Source organism: Nesoenas mayeri (assembly GCF_963082525.1).
Source record: "Nesoenas mayeri genome assembly, chromosome: 30".
In the NCBI taxonomy this organism is placed as follows: domain Eukaryota; kingdom Metazoa; phylum Chordata; class Aves; order Columbiformes; family Columbidae; genus Nesoenas; species Nesoenas mayeri.
Genome location: NC_137564.1, coordinates 351447 through 371034, shown reverse-complemented (window position 1 = coordinate 371034; position 19588 = coordinate 351447). Strand labels below are relative to the sequence as shown.

The window sequence follows — 19588 nt, the reverse complement described above, 5'->3', positions numbered from 1 at the left end:
AGCTGTGTGTTTTGCTCTATATAAATGTCGAGTAGGGGAAACTGCAGGTCTGTTGTGTACGTAGTTTACTCCATCCTTCCGTCCCACGTGTCAGAGGGAAATAATTACGTTGCTCATTGTTCCGCAAGCCTGATTTTGATGGGGAAAACACTGCCAAATTGAGGCTGAGCGTGACTTCTTTGCGTGCAGTTCCAGTTTTCATAATAACCCTTAAAGTGAATTTCCTCTCTTTGGGGAAAATCAAACCACTGCTTCTTTTCAGTCTCAATGAGGCCCATAAATATGAGGTTTGCAATGCTATTTGGCCTCATCCTGCAGATGATTCTTTGATTAATGGGACTATTCAACGCTTGCTTGCGAGCCAGAGCTTTCAAAATATATATTGGCCAACTCACAGAATCACAGAGTCACAAAATGTGGGGGATTGAAGGGCCCTGGAAAGCTCATCCAGTGCAACCCCCCCGGAGCAGGAACACCCAGCTGAGGTTACACAGGAAGGTGTCCAGGTGGGTTGGAATGTCTGCACAGAAGGAGACTCCACACCCTCCCTGGGCAGCCTGGGCCAGGCTCTGCCACCCTCACCCCAACAAGTTGCTTCTCATCTGCCAGCGGAACCTCCTGTGTTGCACTTTGCACCCATTGCCCCTTGTCCTGTCCCTGGTTGTCACCAGCAGAGCCTGGCTCCATCCTCCTGACACTGCCCCTTGCCATCTTGAGCCCCAGCAATGAGTCCCCCCTCAGGCTCCTCTTGTCCAGCTCCAGAGCCCCAGCTCCCTCAGCCTTTCCTCACACGGGAGATGCTCCACTCCCTCCAGCATCTTGGTGGCTGCGCTGGACTCTCTGCAGCAGTTCCCTGTCCTGCTGGAGCTGAGGGGCCACAACTGGACACAAGATTCCAGGTGTGGTCTCCCCAGGGCAGAGCAGAGGGGCAGGAGAACCTCTCTGACCTACTGACCACCCCCTTCTAACCCACCCCAGGTCCCATTGGCTTCCTGGCCACAAGGGCCCAGTGCTGGCTCAGCCCACAGCACCCGCTGTTCCCAGTTGGTCTCCCATCCAAGCACCGACCGGGCCCAACCCTGCTTAGCTTCCCAGATCAGACGAGATGGGGCATTCTCAGGGTGCTATGGCTGCATATATTACATTATGTATATACATATGTTCCCCAAGTATATCCTGATAGTATCTGAACTAAACCCTTTATTCAAGGGCAGAGCAGAGGGGCAGGAGAACCTCTCTGACCTACTGACCACCCCCTTCTAACCCACCCCAGGTCCCATTGGCTTCCTGGCCACAAGGGCCCAGTGCTGGCTCATGGTCACCCTGCTGTCCCCAGGACCCCCAGCTCCCTTTTCACTGCTCCAACAGCTCATTCCCAACTTACACTGGAACCTGGGCTTGTTCTGCCCAGATTAAGACTCTACACTTGCCCTTGTTCTATTTCATCACATTTCTCCCCGCCCAGCTCTCCAGCCTGTCCAGGTCTCTGATGGCAGCACAGCTTCCAGTGTCACCCACTCCTCCCAGCTCGGTGTCACCAGCAAACTCGCTGACAGTCACTCTATTCCCTCATCCAAATCATTGATGAATATATTGAATAGTGCTGGTCCCAGCACTGCCCCTGAGGCACTGCACTGGATACAGACCTTGTATGACTTGTATGAGCTCCAAATCCGCTCTGTTACCTTCCACAGCGCAAATATCCGGGGGCAGGAAGCAGCAGTTGGGTGTGTTTGGCTGTATTTCGTTTCTCTTCTACTAAATGACCATCTGCCCTCTGCTGGAAGTGGCCTGAGGAGCTTTGTGTGGAGATTTTCCTGCTCAAAACATCATTTGCTGAAGATGAGACTCTTGAGATGGAGAATTAATGGGTCACGGTGTTGGTGGTGGATTGATGAGCATCAATGGTCCTGCATCCCTTCATAGGAAAGACAACGGGGTCATGTAGACGTTGCTTCTGCAAAAAGCAACGAAATGAACAAAAATACCCCAAAATCTGAACAAAAAACCCCAAAATCCAAACCAAAAAAACCCCAAAAAACAAACAAAAAACCCCCCGAAAATCCAAACAAAAAACTCCCCATAATCCAACCCAAAAATGAAGCAAAACTGTTGGAACCCCACGGGGACTTATTGGGAACTTGGTTGAGTCCTGTTGGGTGTTATAGGGAAACTGGGGGAGAATTAGGGAAAATTGGGGTGAAAATGGATGTAAAACTATCGAAAATGAGTAAAAACTGGGGAATAAGGGGAAAAGCAGAGGAAATGTGAGGGGAATTGAGAATTAGTGGAGAAATCGGGGGAAAATTTGGTGGGGAAGTAGGTGAAATGCAGAGGGAAATTAGGTGTTATTGAGGGGAAATGAGCAACATTTGGTGAAATAAGAAAACAGGCATTTTGGGGAAAATTAGGAAGGATTACAGGAGAAATTAGGGGAGAATTAGGGAGGATTAAGGGGAAAATCAGGGAGAATTTGGGGAATCGGGTGAAAACAGGAAATTTGAGTGGAGGGAGAGAATTGGGGAGGAAATAAGAAAATTCAGGGGGAAAATGGGGGAAATTAGAGGAAATTACGGTAAAATCAGGGGAAACGGGAAATTTGGGGAAGTGCGGGGGAAATAGGAAATGGGGGGATTGGAGGAGAAATTTGGGGTGAAAAGGGGGAAATTCAGGTGATGTGGGGGAAACTGGGGGTAAATCAGGAGACAACCAAGGAAATTTGGGGGGAAATATGTGGAAATCAGGGGAAAATTGAGGAAATTTGGGGAAAAATCAGGAAAAATGGGGGGATATTGGGAAAATTCGGGGAAATTCAAGTGCCTGGGTCCCCCAGGGTGGGGGATGGAGGGGTTCCCGGACGCCTGGGTCCCCTCGGCTATTCTTAGGTGGGTTATGGGGCGGGGGTTCTATAGGGCCAGCCCCATATATGGCCATAGGATGAAGGTGCCCCATTGACATCATGAGCTGATCGGGTGTCGGGGGGTCCCAAAAATATCCTATTGTGGGGGGAGGGGGAGGGGAACAAAGGGCTGGGGGGAGGGGCCCGGACGCCTGGGTTCACTTTGAAGCGGGGGGGGAGGGTTCCCACCTGTCCTTTGTCCGTCTGTCTGTCCCCCACCCCGGGGGGACCCAGGCGTCCGGGCGTGCCTTTTGTCTTGCCTCATCCAACCCATTATAAACGGGGTGGGGGGGCTAAAGGGGGCCCCTATAGGGCTGTTAGTGGGATTCTATGGGGCTTGGAGGGTCCTATGGGGCTGTGAGGAGCTATAGAGGTCCTATAGAGGCAGATATAGTTCTATGGGGCTAGGTGTGGGTCCTAAGGGGCAGGGGGGCTGGGAGTGAGTCCTATGGGACTGGGACCTATAGAACTGGCGACCACCCTATAGATCCATAGGGGATCACTAGGACTCCATGGGGCTGGAGGAGTCCTATAGGACTATGGGGCAGGGGGGGTCTGATGGGGCAGGGGGGGTCTGATGTGGCAGGAGGGGCCCTATGAGGCTGGGGGGGGCTGTAGATCCATAGGGGTCACTGTGTCCCCATGGGGTGGCCTTGAGGTGGCACGTCCATCCCCTTCATGGTGACGCAGGTCGGGGGGAGGCGGATATAACAGGGGTGCCCCGGCCAGCACCCGCAGACCCACGGGCAGGTGGGGCAGGGGGCACTGGGGGGGACTGGGAGGGTTTTATGGGGAGACTGGGAGGGTCTATAGGGAAACTGGGAGGCACTGGGAGGGTCTATGGGGAACTGGGAGGGACTGGGAGGATCTATAAGGAAACTGGGAGGCACTGGGAGGGGTCTATGGGGAACTGGGAGGGACTGGAGTGGAACTGGGAGGGGTCTATAGGGAAACTGGGAGGGACTGGGAGAGTCTATGGGGGAACTGGAAGGGTCTGTGGGGAAAACAGGAGGGACTTGGAGGGTCTACAGGGAAACTGGGAGGGACTGGGAGAGACTGGAAGGCTCTGTGGGAAATTGGGAAGGACTGGGAGGATTCATAAGGAAACTGGGAGGCACTGGGAGGGGTCTATGGGGAACTGGGAGGGACTGGAGTGGAACTGGGAGGGGTCTATAGGGAAACTGGGAGGGACTGGGAGGGTCTATGGGGGAACTGGAAGGGACGGATGAGACCGGGAGGGACTAAGAGTGTCTATAGGGGAATGGGGAAGGACTGGGATGAAACTGGGAGGGTCTGTGGGGGAACTGGAAGGGACTGGGTTGTGCTGGGGCAGGGGAGGGCACTGGAGAAATCCTGGGGGATACTGGGACATAGTGGGTGGAACAAAGGAGGTACTGGGGGAGTACTGGTGGAGCTGTGGGGGGATGCTGGGGCATACTGGGGGGGTTGTTCTATTCCAGACGAGGACAAGAGACCCCGAGTCAGCACTGTCCCCCCGCCGAGACCACAGAGAGAGGTGGGGCTGGGAACTGGAAGCACTGGGAGGGAACTGGGAGGGACTGAGGGGTGTGAAAGGGGACTGGGGGGAACTGGGAGGGAGTGGGATGAGACTGGGATGGTCTGTGGGGACCTGAGTTTAACTGTGGGGAGACTGGGAACACTGGGGAGGAACTGAGAGCCCCAGGGAGGGACTTGGGGTGGAGACAGGGCCAACTGGGAGGAACTGGGAGCACTGGGAAGGAACCGGACATGGTGGGACCATCAAGAAGGGACTTGGGATGGGGCCAACTGGGAAGACTGGAAGCACTGAGAAGAAACGGGGAGCACTTGAGAGGAACTGGGACCACCAAGGATGGACTTGGATGGGGATGGGTCAACCAGCAGGAGATGGAAGCATCTTGGAGGAACTGGGAGCACTGGGGAAGAACAGATGATGCGACCACCAAGAAGGGACTTGGGATGGGGCAAACTGGGAGCACTGGGGAGGAACTGGGAGCACTGGGGAGGAATGTGGACCACCAAGGAGGAATGGGGATGGGGTTGGGACCACCAAGGACTTGGGATGGGGCAAACTGGGAGCACTGGGGAGGAACTGGGAGCACTGGGGAGGAATGTGGACCACCAAGGAGGAATGGGGATGGGGTTGGAACCACCAAGGACTTGAGGTGGGGTAACCAGGAGGTCTGAGAGCACCCTGAAGGAACTGGAGATGGTGGAACCACCAAGGAGCGACTTGGGATGGGGCCAAGAGGGAGGAACTGGGAAGGTCTGAGTCCCCCTGCCCCAACCAGTGCCACCATGCCCGACGTGGAAATGGCTGAATTTGGGGAGGCCGCTCCCTACCTCCGCAAATCGGAGAAGGAGCGTGTGGCCGCCCAGACCCGCCCCTTCGACCTGAAGAAGGATATCTTCGTCCCCGACGAGAAGGAGGAGTTTGTCAAGGCCACCATCATCACCCGTGAGGGCACCAAGGTCACCGCCCAGACAGAGCACGGCAAGGTGGGTGGGGCCGGGCCATGACCGCAACATCTGGACCCCAAAATAACGTCACCATCACACACAAGACACCTAGAACCCGTCCCAGCTTCGCTAGGACACAGGAAACATCTAGAACTTATCCCACCTTCTCCAGCACCCATTTGACACCCAGACCCCATCCCACCTTCTCCATTACCCATTTGACACCCAAACCCCATCCCACCTTCTCCAGCACCTATTTGACACCCAAACCCCATCCCAACTTCTCCAGCACCCATTTGACACCCAGACCCCATCCCACCTTCTCCAGCACCCATTTGACACCCAAACCCCATCCCACCTTCTCCAGCACCCATTTGACACCCAAACCCCATCCCACCTTCTCCAGCACCCATTTGACACCCAAACCCCATCCCACCTTCTCCAGCACCCAAGGGACACCCAAACCCCATCCCACCTTCTCCAGCACCCAAGGGATACCCAGACCCAAAACAATCTTCTCTGTCACTTGAGGGACATCTAGACCTTCTTCATCACCCAAGGGACACCCAGACCCCCAGCTCCCAGCCCTACTGAAAGGGACAACTGGGGCAAATCCTCGCCCTACCCCCCTACCCCATGGTATCCTCCCCACTTTGAGCAGACGGTGACAGTCAAGGAGGACCAGATCATGCAGCAGAACCCCCCGAAGTTTGACAAGATTGAGGACATGGCCATGCTGACCTTCCTCCATGAGCCCGCTGTCCTCTACAACCTCAAGGAGCGCTATGCCTCTTGGATGATCTACGTGAGTCCTATGGGAGCCTGTGAGGTTCTCCAGACCCCACATGGAACTGAGACAAGCCTTGTCCACACCCCTTGGGCCACCCAGACCCAAAATATCTCTTCTCCAGAACCTTTGGGCCACCCAGAACCAAGGTGTCCCACCCCCAGAGCCCTTGGGCACCCAGATCTTGGATATCACATCCCTGGGCCCCTTGGGGCCACCTAGACCCAAGATGGCCCATCCCTAGACCCAAGATGGCCCATGTCCAGGGTTCTTGGGCCACCCAGAACCAGAACATCCCTTCTCCAAAACTCTTGGGCCACCCAGAACCAAGATGCCCCAACTCCAAACCCCTTGGGCCACCCACACCTGGGCTGTCCCCATCTGATGGAGTAGAACCTCATGGTTCTGACCCATCCGCCCCTTCTCTAGACCTACTCAGGGCTCTTCTGTGTGACTGTCAACCCCTACAAGTGGTTGCCTGTCTACAACTCGGAGGTGGTGGCTGCCTACCGTGGCAAGAAGCGGAGCGAAGCTCCACCCCACATCTTCTCCATCTCAGACAATGCCTACCAGAACATGCTGACAGGTAGGAACATCCCACAGGTGTGGTTTGGGGGGCAGGAGATGATGTGGGGCGGGAGATGTGGGGCAGGAAATGGGGAGATGAGCCAAGGTGACCTTCAGATCCTCATGCTTGTCCTCCTTACCCCACCAGATCGGGAGAACCAGTCCATCCTCATCACGTGAGTGACCTTCACATCCCTAAAGGTCATATTAGCCCTGCCCACACCTAAGCCCCTCCCACCCGGTACATAGCCACGCCCCTTTTCCCCTGGAGACTCACCCACCAGCACAGCGAACCTGTTCTCACCACCTGGACTTGCCTGTGGAGGTCCATAGTTCATCTGCTACAAGCCCCACCCCTTCCCAGTGAGGCCCCGCCCCCCAGAACTATAGTCCTGTCCCCCAGCACCCCAGACCTCGCTCTCATTGGCTTCCCCCAGCGGAGAATCCGGGGCGGGGAAGACGGTGAACACCAAGAGGGTCATCCAGTACTTCGCTGTCATCGCTGCCATCGGCGACCGCGGCAAGAAGGAGACGGGGTCCCCAGGCAAGGTCAGGGCACTGGGGGGACAACATGGGGTGTGGCCACTGCTCATCCACGTGCCTGTCCAACCATGCAACCAACCACACACCCAACCATCCAACCAACCACGCAACCTACCACCCAACCACCCAACCATCCAACCAACCGCGCAACCAACCACCCAACCACCCAACCATCCAACCACCCAAACATCCAACCACCCAACCACCCAACCACCCAACCACCCAACCATCCAACCACCCAACCACCCAACCACCCAACCATCCAACCACCCAACCACCCAACCACCCAAACATCCAACCACCCAACCACCCAACCACCCAACCACCCAACCATCCAACCACCCAACCACCCAACCACCCAAACATCCAACCACCTAACCATCCAACCATCCAACCATCCAACCACCCAACCAACCACACAACCAGCCACCCATGGCATCAGCCCACCTCTCCATCCACCAACCCAAGCCCCCATGGAGACCTTCATGGATGTCTGTGGCCACCACATCCTCCCCTCCCCCTCCAGCCCCCACCATGACCCTCCTCCCTCATTATCCCACCCCTCCAGGGCACCCTAGAGGACCAGATCATCCAGGCCAACCCCGCCTTGGAGGCCTTCGGCAATGCCAAGACTGTCCGCAACGACAACTCCTCCCGATTTGTGAGTGAAGGGGGTGTGGCCTATGGGGCCAGGTCTATGGGGCAGGGTCTAAGGGGTGGTGTCTGCTGGGGGGAGGTGGCCACCTTCACTTCAAGACACTGCTCTCCAGGGGAAGTTCATCCGGATCCATTTTGGGGCCACTGGAAAGTTGGCATCAGCTGACATCGAGACCTGTAAGTGGACTGAGGCTCCATCAGAAGATGTATCATCTTCCATCTGTCCATCCATCTGTCCATCCCTCCACCCATCTCTCGGTGTCTCCATCTTCTCGTGTCTCCATCTCCTCATCCATCCAGCCATCCCTCCATCTCCATCTCCTCATCCCACCATCTCCTCATCTCTCCATTTCCATCTCTTCATGTATCTGACCCTCCATTTCCTAATCCTCAGTGTCCTCATATCTCCATCCATGTCTTCATCTCACTCTCCACCTCCTTGTCCCAACCTCTACCCGCCTTCTCTCCACCCCTCCCAGACCTCCTCGAGAAGTCCCGTGTCATCTTCCAGCTCAAGGCTGAGAGAAACTACCACATCTACTACCAGATCCTCTCCAATAAGAAGCCAGAGCTGCTGGGTGAGCCATGACTCCACCCCACCCATGGACACCTGCCCCTCCCCGCACCTCCCCACCCAAACCTCATCTTCTCCTCACAGACATGATGTTGGTGACCAACAACCCCTACGACTACGCCTTCATCTCCCAAGGAGAGACTACAGTACCATCCATTGATGATGGAGAAGAGCTCCTGGCCACAGATGTGAGTTGGGGGGTATGGGGCTTGGGCTGCCTGGAGGACACCTTGACCCATATTTTTGCCCCCCGCAGAGTGCTTTTGATGTCCTGGGCTTCACCCAAGAGGAGAAGAACTCCATTTACAAGCTGACGGGCGCCATCATGCACTTTGGCAACATGAAGTTCAAGCAGAAGCAACGGGAAGAGCAGGCAGAGCCGGATGGCACTGAAGGTGGGGTCCAGCCAAGGTCGAGGGGTGGGAATTGGGGTGAACCTCATGGTCCTCCAGTTTCAAGCCTTCTCCTCTGCATCCTCAGAGGCGGACAAGTCAGCCTACCTGATGGGGCTGAACTCGGCCGATCTTCTCAAGGGATTGTGCCACCCGCGGGTCAAGGTGGGCAATGAGTACGTCACCAAGGGGCAGAATGTCCAGCAGGTGAGGAGGATGTCCCCAAAAACTCCTGGTTTTGGGGTGGCATGGTGGCATCCCTAGCAAGGAGGACATCAAGACCCCCATCTCATCAGTGGGACATTCCTTTTCCAGGTGATTTATGCCGTCGGGGCCTTGGCCAAGGCCGTCTATGAGAAGATGTTCAACTGGATGGTGACCAGAATCAACAACTCACTGGAGACCAAGCAGCCGCGTCAGTACTTCATTGGCGTCTTGGACATCGCTGGCTTCGAGATCTTTGACGTGAGGCCTGGTTGACCATGTTGCATTGACCCTGCTGCGTGTTAAGTTGACCCCATTGATCCCACTGGGCATTGGGCTGACCACAGTTGGTCTCAGGTTTACCCCGCTGATCCCATTGGGCATTGAGTTGACCCCATGGATGTTGAGTTGGCTTGTTGAGCTCACTGGGCGTTATGTTGACCCTGTTGAGTCTCGGTTCGACCCCTTGATCCCATTGGGCATTACATTGACCCCTCTGGGTGTTGAGTTGACCCAATTGATCACATTTGGCATAATATAGACTATATTGAATGTTCAGTTGACCCTGTTGGGTGTTGAATTGACCCCATTGGTCCCATTGGCTGTTCTGTTGACCTCATTGGGTGTTACCTTGACCACATGGCCCATTCTCTCCCTCCCCAGTTCAACAGCTTCGAGCAGCTCTGCATCAACTTCACCAACGAGAAGCTGCAGCAGTTCTTCAACCACCACATGTTCGTGCTGGAGCAGGAGGAATACAAGAAGGAGGGCATCGAGTGGGAGTTCATCGACTTTGGCATGGACCTCCAGGCCTGCATTGACCTAATCGAGAAGGTACCACCTCCCCTAGGGCCTCCTGGGGACTGAGAGGCCTCCTGGAGTAGGATGCTCCCAGTTGGAACTTCCCAGAGACCCCAAAGGCAGCCAGTTGGGTTATGCTTGGCATCCATCCAATGAGGTCTTCTCCTCCCCAGCCCATGGGGATCATGTCCATCCTGGAAGAGGAGTGCATGTTCCCCAAGGCCACAGACATGACCTTCAAGGCCAAGCTCTTTGATAATCACTTGGGCAAGTCGGCCAACTTTGGGAAGCCACGAAACATCAAAGGGAAACCAGAAGCCCACTTTGCCGTCATCCACTATGCTGGCACGGTGGACTACAACATCATCGGGTGGCTGCAGAAGAACAAGGACCCCCTCAACGAGACGGTGGTGGGGCTCTACCAGAAATCAGCCCTCAAGCTCTTGGCCAACCTCTTCGCCAACTATGCCGGGGCTGATGCACGTAAGGGGTCACCTCCTTCCTGAGCATCTGAAGTTGTCCCCACTCCATCCTTGACCTGTCTCATCCTTTCTTCTTCGACAGCCATGGAGAAGGGGAAAGGGTCCAAGAAGAAAGGTTCCTCCTTCCAGACAGTCTCTGCTCTGCACCGGGTGAGGGTTCAGGGGTGAATGGTGGACCCCAGGTTGTGGAGGGGATGGACAACATGTCCCAGGGCAGGTGGTAACCCTCGATGGGGCAGGTTGGAGTCTTCATTCCCTCCATCATCTCCCCCTCCATCCTCCAGGAGAACCTCAACAAGCTGATGACCAACCTGCGGTCCACCCACCCCCACTTTGTCCGCTGTATCATCCCCAATGAGACCAAGTCTCCTGGTGAGCCAATAGCCAGGGGTTAATCCAAGGGGGTAGGGCCAAACCCTGGTCCCTGGCCAACCGTAGTGGTGGGGCCAGCACTCTGGAGCAGGCCGTGACTCACCAGCCCACTTTCCACCCCCAGGTGTGATGGACAATCCCTTGGTGATGCACCAGCTCCGCTGCAACGGGGTGCTGGAGGGAATTCGCATCTGCCGCAAGGGCTTCCCCAACCGCATCCTCTATGGGGACTTCCGCCAGCGGTAGGGACGGAGGAGAAGTTGTGGGGAGTGGGTGGACAGCCCCACCAGGGCTGATTTTGAGGTGTCCTGTCCTCTCTGGCCACCAGGTACCGCATCCTGAACCCTGCAGCCATCCCTGAGGGGCAGTTCATCGACAGCCGCAAAGGCGCCGAGAAGCTCCTGGGGTCCCTTGACATTGACCACAACCAGTACAAGTTCGGGCACACCAAGGTGAGGCCACATGGTCTCTGTTCCTAGTGGTCCCACCATCGAGGAGGTCTTGTTGACCCCATGGTCCCACAATCCATGAGATCTGTGGACCTCATGGTCCAACCATCCACGAGGTCACATAGACCCCCATGGTCCCACAATCCATGAGATCTGTGGACCTCATGGTCCAACCATCCACAAGGTCACATAGACTCCCATGGTCCCACCATCCACGTGCCCACCTGCCCATCTGAGCTCCCTCCATCCACCCCACCAACCCACCAAACCCCACCCCACCAGCAGCACTAACCTTCATCTCTCCTCAAAGGTCTTCTTCAAGGCTGGGCTGCTGGGGCTGCTGGAGGAGATGAGGGACGAGCGCCTGGCCCGGATCATGACCCGCTTGCAGGCCCAAGTTCGTGGATTCCTCTCCCGGCAGGAATTCAAGAAGATCCTGGAGCGTCGGTGGGTGGTGGGGTGGAGGCGGTAGTGGGTCCACATTGGGTGGAGGTCCCTGGTCACCCACATCCTGCTTTGCCCCACCCAGGGACTCACTGCTGGTGATTCAGTGGAACATCAGGGCCTTCATGGGGGTGAAGAACTGGCCTTGGATGAAGCTCTACTTCAAGATCAAGCCCTTGTTGAAGAGTGCTGAAACAGAGAAGGAGATGCAGGTGACAAAGAGCATGGGATGAAGGTTGGGTGGGGAGACAGAGAGATGGAGAGGTATGGGGGGAGGTGGAAGAAGAGGAGAGACATACAGAGGACCCCCATGCCTTCTCCAGACCATGAAGGAGGAGTTTGGGCGGCTGAAGGAGGCCCTGGAGAAGTCAGAGGCCCGGCGGAAGGAGCTGGAGGAGAAGATGGTCTCCATGCTGCAGGAGAAGAATGACCTTCAGCTCCAAGTGCAGGCTGTGAGTGACGGAGATGCCCTAGTTCTTCCTTCCTCCTTCCTCCACCCTCCCACCCATCTTCCTCCACCCTCCCACCTATCTTCCTCCTTCCAGGAGCAGGACAACCTTGCAGATGCCGAGGAGCGCTGCGACCAGCTGATCAAGAACAAGATCCAGCTGGAGGCCAAGGTGAAGGAGCTGACAGAGCGGCTGGAGGATGAGGAAGAGATGAATGCTGAACTGACAGCCAAGAAGAGGAAGCTGGAGGACGAGTGCTCAGAGCTCAAGAAGGACATTGATGATCTGGAGTTGTCTTTGGCCAAGGTGGAGAAAGAGAAACATGCCACTGAGAACAAGGTGAGGGCAATGAGAGGCTTTGACCCCAAGCTAAGTGACTCAAGCCAGCACTAATAGGTTTTGAGAAGACCCATGGGTGGTTGAGTTGGATTGAGAAGCCCCAAGGCTGGTAGTGTTGGTTTGCCAAGACCTGAAGTTGGTTGGGTTGTGGAGATCCAAGGCTGGTTGGCTTGAGTCAGGAAGACACAACGCTGGTTCAACTGTGAAGACCCAAAACTGGGTGATTTAGTTCATGAAGACCCAAAACCAGTTGGGTTGGGTTGTCAAGACCCAAGGTTGGTTGGGTTGAGTCATCAAGACCAGAGGCTGGTTGGGTTCTCCTGTGTGTCCTGACTTAGGCCCAGCTCAACCAAGAGAAAGAAGAACCTCCTATCTCTTGTCCTACCTCTGGGACCAAGCTGATATTTCTCCTCCTGCAGGTCAAAAACCTCACAGAGGAGATGGCCGGGCTGGATGAGACCATCGTGAAGCTAACAAAGGAGAAGAAGACCCTGCAAGAAGCTCACCAGCAAGCACTGGATGATCTTCAGGCAGAGGAGGACAAGGTGAACACCTTGACGAAGGCCAAAGTCAAGCTGGAACAGCAAGTGGATGATGTGAGTGCCAACCCTCCCATAGCTGGTCCCTTGGGGGGCGAATGTCCTCCTGGAGTGGGTGTTTTAGGGGGCTGATTGGGGACTGTCTGCCTTGCTTGCAGCTGGAGAGCTCGCTGGAACAGGAGAAGAAGATCCGGATGGACCTGGAGCGGGCCAAGAGGAAGCTGGAAGGTGACTTGAAGCTGGCTCAGGAGAACATAATGGACCTGGAGAACGACAAGCAGCAATTGGATGAGAGACTAAAAAAGTAGGGCCTCCCCCACCTCCTTCTCCCACCTTCTCCTCCCTTACCCATAATCGCCCTCTCTCCACCAAGAACTCAGGAGTGTGATGGGCTGATGATTCTCCTCCCCATCCAGGAAAGACTTTGAGCTCAACGCACTCAACGCCAGAATTGAGGATGAGCAAGCGGTCGCAGCCCAGCTCCAGAAGAAGCTCAAAGAGCTTCAGGTGATGTGGGGTTCAACTTGTGGGTCAACCAGGAGGAGCTCATCTTCCCCTTTTCTTCTTCTTTTTTGAGAAGAACCTAGACACACATCATACCCACCTGAGGTCTGGAGTTCATGGCATGTCCCCTTGATGTAGAACCTTCCTGTGATTTATCTCCTAGAAATGACTTGTTGGCTTCCAGGCAGGTGGTCTTTGGGGTGGAGTGAGCTGAACCAATGGGTGTACAGCACTCAAGGCTGGTGGGGTTGCTTGGGTTGGATCATTTTGACTCCTCAGAGAAGGTTTTATTGAGCTCTTTCATCCAAGCACCTCAAGGGTGGGTTGAATTGAATGTCCTCAAGGCTGATTGAGTTGAAGATCCTCAAGGTAATTTGACAGAGTGGAGAACCTTCAGAGAAGGTCAAGTGGATCTGGAGAGCTCAGATCTTGACTAGGTTGAGGAGAGCTGGATGGGCTCAAGACTGGTTGACTTGAAGGTCTCCAGTTGGTTGGGTTGAGCTGAGTTGAATAGTCTCCAGCCAGCAGGGCTGACTTGAGTTGAAGGGTCTCCAATGAGTTACGCTGGGTTGAGGTGAAGACTCTGCAGTTGGTTTGGTTGACTTCGGTTGAGTTGAAAAGTCTACAGCTGGTTGGGTTGAGTTGAAGAGTCTCCAGCCTGTTGGGTTGACTTGAGCTGTGTTGAAGAATCTCCAGCTGGTTAGGCTGAGTTGAGCTGAAGAATCTCCAGCTGGTTGAATAGATGAGTAGGGTGGAGCCAAGCCAGATGGTGACATCCCTGTCCCCGGACCACAGGCACGGATTGAGGAGCTGGAGGAGGAGCTGGAGGCAGAACGGACGGGCAGGGCCAAGGTGGAGAAGCTGCGCTCAGACCTGTCACGGGAGCTGGAGGAGATCAGCGAGCGGCTGGAGGAGGCGGGTGGAGCCACCTCGGTGCAAATCGAGCTCAACAAGAAGAGGGAGGCGGAGTTCCAGAAGATGCGGCGGGACCTGGAGGAGGCCACGCTGCAGCACGAGGCCACGGCAGCCGCGCTGCGCAAGAAGCACGCTGACAGCGTGGCTGAGCTCAGCGAGCAGCTCGACAACCTGCAGCGTGTCAAGCAGAAGCTGGAGAAGGAGAAGAGTGAGCTCAAGCTGGAGCTGGATGACGTCGGTTCCAACATGGAGCAGCTGATCAAGGCCAAGGTAGATGGTTTTCCAGCAATGATGGGACAACTCTTCCGTTCCTCTCCCCACATTCCTTTTCATCTTCCTGCCCTTCCTCTCTCCAGGCCAATCTGGAGAAGATGTGCCGCACCATGGAAGACCAGATGAATGAGCACCGGACCAAATCTGAGGAGGCTCAACGCATGGTCAACGATCTCACCACCCAACGGGCCAAGCTCCAGACAGAAAACGGTGAGGTCCTTGCTATTCCCCATCAAATCACCTGTCCTGTACCTGGTGGGGTGGCTTTGGGCATCTCTCCAGTGAGTGATTGTCCACCTTCCCACCCCACAGGTGAGCTGTCCAGGCAGCTGGAGGAGAAGGAAGCTTTCATCAACCAGCTGACACGAGGGAAACTCACCTACACCCAGCAGCTGGAGGACCTCAAGAGGCAGCTAGAAGAAGAGGCCAAGGTAGGACTGTGTTGGGGAGGTTGGTGGGGCAGAAGGTTGAGGGTGAAAGACACCCCCAAGGTCAAGGGTGACGTTGGTTGGGTACTGCAGGGTGCAGTGTGAGCCTGCCCTCACAATGTAGAGAAAATGAGTTGGGGGTCCTCAGGAAGTTTGGTGGTGTTGGTGAGTCTCAAGGTGGTTGGATTGAATTGGTTGGTAGCAAGGAGGTCAGTTCAGTTGGTCTGGGAGATGTTGGGTTGGTCTAAAGAAGGGCTGGTTGAGTTGAGATGATGAAGACCAGCTCTTGTTGAGTTGGAGAACAGCAAGACAGCCCAAGTTGACATGGGCCCAATGGTCCCAACTTCTCCTCACCACCTCCCAGGCCAAGAATGCACTAGCCCACGCCCTCCAGTCAGCCCGGCATGACTGCGACCTGCTGCGGGAGCAGTACGAGGAGGAGACGGAGGCCAAGGCTGAGCTCCAGCGCTCACTCTCCAAAGCTAACTCCGAGGTGGCACAATGGAGGACCAAATATGAGACAGACGCCATCCAGCGCACCGAGGAGCTGGAGGAGGCCAAGTGAGTCTTCTCCTCATGGATGCTGAGGTTCTCCCATGGGTGGTGGGACCTGCTTGGTCTTGCTGGTCTCCACCTTCCCTCTTCCCTCAAGTAGCCACCATCCAGAACATTTGGCTTCCTCACACTTGGTAGATTTAGAGCTCAATTTGTGGACCTAGAACCTGTGTTGAGTAACTTAGACCATCCATGACCCTCATGAGTCCTACCACTGTCATGCTCTCAAACACCTTGATTTTGGGGATCATGAACTGATGGCTGATGGGTCACATATGGGTTTCTCCCTTACTTCTGGTAGGAAGAAGCTGGCCCAGAGGTTGCAGGAAGCTGAGGAGGCAGTGGAGGCCGTCAATGCCAAGTGTTCCTCATTGGAGAAGACCAAGCACCGGCTGCAGAACGAGATTGAAGACCTCATGGCAGACCTGGAGCGGTCAAATGCAGCAGCCGCTGCGCTGGATAAGAAGCAGAGGAACTTTGACAAGGTTTGGGGGACAAAGGAAGGGTGGGAGGAGAAGGGTGGGAAGGGGGTGGAGAGGTGTGGGACCCACCAATTTTACCCACCAAAGCCAGGCAGGAGAAGAAGCCCAGAAGAAAGATGGACAACTGTTAAGGGCCATATTTCAGCAGAGCTTCAGCTCCCCACAAGGAGAATGTTGGGGAGAGGAAGAGGAGGGTAAAGACAGGGTGGCTCATGGTGACCAGAGTCTTGGTTCTGTCCCCATAGATCTTGTCTGAGTGGAAGCAGAAGTTCGAGGAGTCGCAGACAGAGCTGGAGGCATCCCAGAAGGAGGCCAGGTCCCTCAGCACTGAGCTCTTCAAGCTGAAGAACGCCTACGAGGAGTCGCTCGACCACCTGGAGACCCTCAAGAGGGAGAACAAGAACCTCCAAGGTGAGACCATGGTCCTCCCCTTGCCCATTTCCTTGTTCTCCACCACCTTCTGTGTGGTCTGATGGGATCTCACCTGGGCAGAGGAGATCTCGGACCTCACGGAGCAGCTGGGTGCCAGCCACAAGACCATCCATGAGCTGGAGAAGGTCCGGAAGCAGTTGGACGCCGAGAAGCTGGAGCTCCAAGCTGCTCTGGAGGAGGCTGAGGTGAGCCAAGCCACATCCTCATGTATCCCCATGTTCTCCTGGTCATCTCTGGTCCTCAACATCCTGTCTGTCCCCTCCTCAGGCCTCTCTGGAGCACGAGGAGGGGAAGATCTTGAGGGCCCAGTTAGAGTTCAACCAGGTCAAGGCAGACTACGAGCGCAAGCTGGCCGAGAAGGACGAGGAGATGGAGCAGGCCAAGCGCAACCATCTGCGGGTGGTGGACTCACTGCAGACCTCTCTGGATGCTGAGACCCGGAGCCGCAATGAGGCCCTGAGGCTGAAGAAGAAGATGGAGGGCGACCTCAATGAGATGGAGATCCAGCTCAGCCACGCCAACCGGGTGGCAGCTGAGGCCCAGAAGCAAGTCAAGATGTTGCAGGGCTGCCTCAAGGTACCCATGGGACGGCTGTCCCATTAGGAGTTGAGGGGTGGCTGGTCACAACACTCCTCGGTGGCAGTTGGGTGGACATCTATCCCCTTCCCCACCATCCCCACTCATCGTCTTTGCCCCACACTGCTTTGCAGGACACCCAGTTGCAGTTGGATGACATGGTCCGGGTCAATGAGGACCTGAAGGAGAACATTGCCATTGTGGAGAGGAGGAATAACCTCCTGCAGTCAGAGCTGGAGGAGCTACGGGCGGTGGTGGAGCAGACCGAGAGGGCTCGCAAGTTGGCCGAACAGGAACTGATCGAGGCCAGCGAGAGAGTCCAGCTTCTCCACTCACAAGTGAGACCTCGTGTTCCTCCAAGGGACACTCAAACCCTGAAGAAACCATGGGTGTGGTCATCTTCTGGGTGGAGTTACCAAGGATCTCCTCCATCTGGAGATCCTTGAAGTCTGCAGAAATGACAGGAGGGCTCTAAGTGCTGTGGGGCTTGAGAAGAATGGGGCAGCAGCCCCACAGCCACCTCCTAAGATCCTCTCCTCCATCTCCAGAATACCAGCCTCATCAACCAGAAGAAGAAGATGGAGGTGGACATCTCTCAGCTGCAGACAGAGGTGGAAGACGCCATCCAGGAGTGCAGGAACGCCGAGGAGAAGGCCAAAAAGGCCATCACTGATGTGAGTGCTGTGGTGGGACTGATGTCTAGGACACCTTCCACCATAGAGTGATGGAGAACATGCCTTACACCTTCTTCTCTGGTTGCTTCTCCCTGGGGCAGGCGGCCATGATGGCAGAGGAGCTGAAAAAGGAGCAGGACACCAGCGCCCACCTGGAACGGATGAAGAAGAACATGGAGCAGACCATCAAGGACCTGCAGCTGCGGTTGGACGAGGCCGAGCAGTTGGCCCTCAAGGGGGGCAAGAAGCAGGTGCAGAAGCTGGAGGCCCGCGTGAGGGAGCTGGAGAATGAGCTGGAAGCTGAGCAGAAGCGCAACGCTGAGAGCGTCAAGGGCCTCCGCAAGTCTGAGCGGCGCGTCAAGGAGCTCAGCTACCAGGTGGGGTGTGTGGAGTGGCCCAGAAGGTCACTTGATGGCCCTGTGGCCACAGCGTGATCTAGAACATGGTTGACCCAGTGGCCAGAGGGTCGTGGGTGAGCTAAACCACTCACAGCGTCCACGTCAGGCGCTGTAGTGTGACCTAGAACATAGTTAACCCAATGGCCAGAAGGACATGGGTGACCTAGACCACCCACTGCCTCTATGTCCGATGCCGTAGCATGACCTAGAATGCTCATGTGCCACCTAGGCCACCTCCTGCTGTCCCAGCATCCACAGGGTCTTTGCATGATCCAGAACCTCACATGGGACATCAGCAGGCCAAGAAACCATCTTCACCTTGGGGGAAACCCCACATTCTGCCCCAAAACTGAGGTGACCCACAAATCTAGAGGGGTCCCAGTTCCCCAAGAACATCACTAATTGTCTCCTGGCCCTAATTGCTCTCATGGTGACCCAAAGCACAGATCGGTCTAGGTCTTGACCTACCCATGTCTCATCTCACAGGCGGAGGAGGACCGCAAGAACCTAGTCAGGCTCCAGGACCTGGTGGACAAGCTCCAGTTGAAGGTCAAGGCCTACAAGCGGCAGGCAGAGGAGGCGGTGAGTGATGAGAGAAGCTGTGGTGCTGGATGGGCAGTCAGATGGATGAAGGAGAAGAAGGCTGAGGGGATGGTTGGATGGACAGAAGGTTGGATGGATGGTTGAGTAGATGGAAGGTTGTTTAGATGGTAAAGTGGATGGATGGATGATGGATGGATGATGGATGGATGATGGATGGGTAGATGGATGGGTAGATGGATGGGTAGATGGATGGGTAGATGGATGGGTAGATGGATGGATGGGTAGATGGATGGGTAGATGGATGGGTAGATGGATGGGTAGATGGATGGGTAGACGGGTGGGTAGACGGATGGGTAGACGGATGGATGGATAGATGGATGGATGATGGATGGATAGATGGATGGATAGATGGATGGATAGATGGATGGACGGAAGGAAGGTGGGGTGGATAGTTGAGACAGCTGGACTGGGGACAGGGCCACTGACCCCCGTCCCCCCACCCCCAGGAGGAACAGGCCAACAACAACCTGGCCAAGTTCCGCAAGGCTCAGCACGAACTGGATGAGGCGGAGGAACGTGCCGACATGGCCGAGTCGCAGGTCAACAAGCTGCGGGCCAAGAGTCGTGACATGGGGGCCAAGGTGAGACCTCCGCACCCCATGGCTGCCCTATGGCTTCCCCCACAGCCACCCCATGGCTGCCCCACAACTGCTCCCTCACCCCCCATCTTCTCTTTCTCCACCAGAAGGGACTCAATGAGGAGTGAAGCTCCGGACCTTCAACCACCTCCTTGCCTTGGAACCCCAACTGCCCCCAACCCCAGCCCCCTGTCGCTGCCCCCCAACCTCGG

General features: G+C 55.7%; 1 protein-coding gene across 1 annotated transcript; it reads left to right on the top strand.

The window, feature by feature from the left end:
• Positions 1–5197: 5197 nt before the first annotated feature.
• LOC308050870 (myosin-7) lies at positions 5198–19504 on the top strand (the record flags this gene model as incomplete). The annotated part of the gene is made up of 39 exons (XM_080361083.1): positions 5198–5398; positions 6021–6164; positions 6576–6732; positions 6862–6889; positions 7151–7262; positions 7825–7917; positions 8027–8090; positions 8393–8491; positions 8572–8675; positions 8744–8882; positions 8968–9086; positions 9195–9344; positions 9747–9917; positions 10058–10367; positions 10449–10516; positions 10651–10738; positions 10863–10980; positions 11067–11190; positions 11498–11634; positions 11717–11843; positions 11955–12083; positions 12177–12419; positions 12839–13015; positions 13117–13262; positions 13375–13465; positions 14258–14647; positions 14734–14860; positions 14963–15081; positions 15443–15639; positions 15935–16118; positions 16361–16526; positions 16608–16732; positions 16815–17123; positions 17258–17461; positions 17672–17797; positions 17899–18174; positions 18682–18777; positions 19245–19379; positions 19484–19504. The coding sequence occupies 39 exons, from the start codon at positions 5198–5200 to the stop codon at positions 19502–19504; spliced, it is 5814 nt and encodes a 1937-aa protein (XP_080217209.1).
• Positions 19505–19588: the final 84 nt, after the last annotated feature.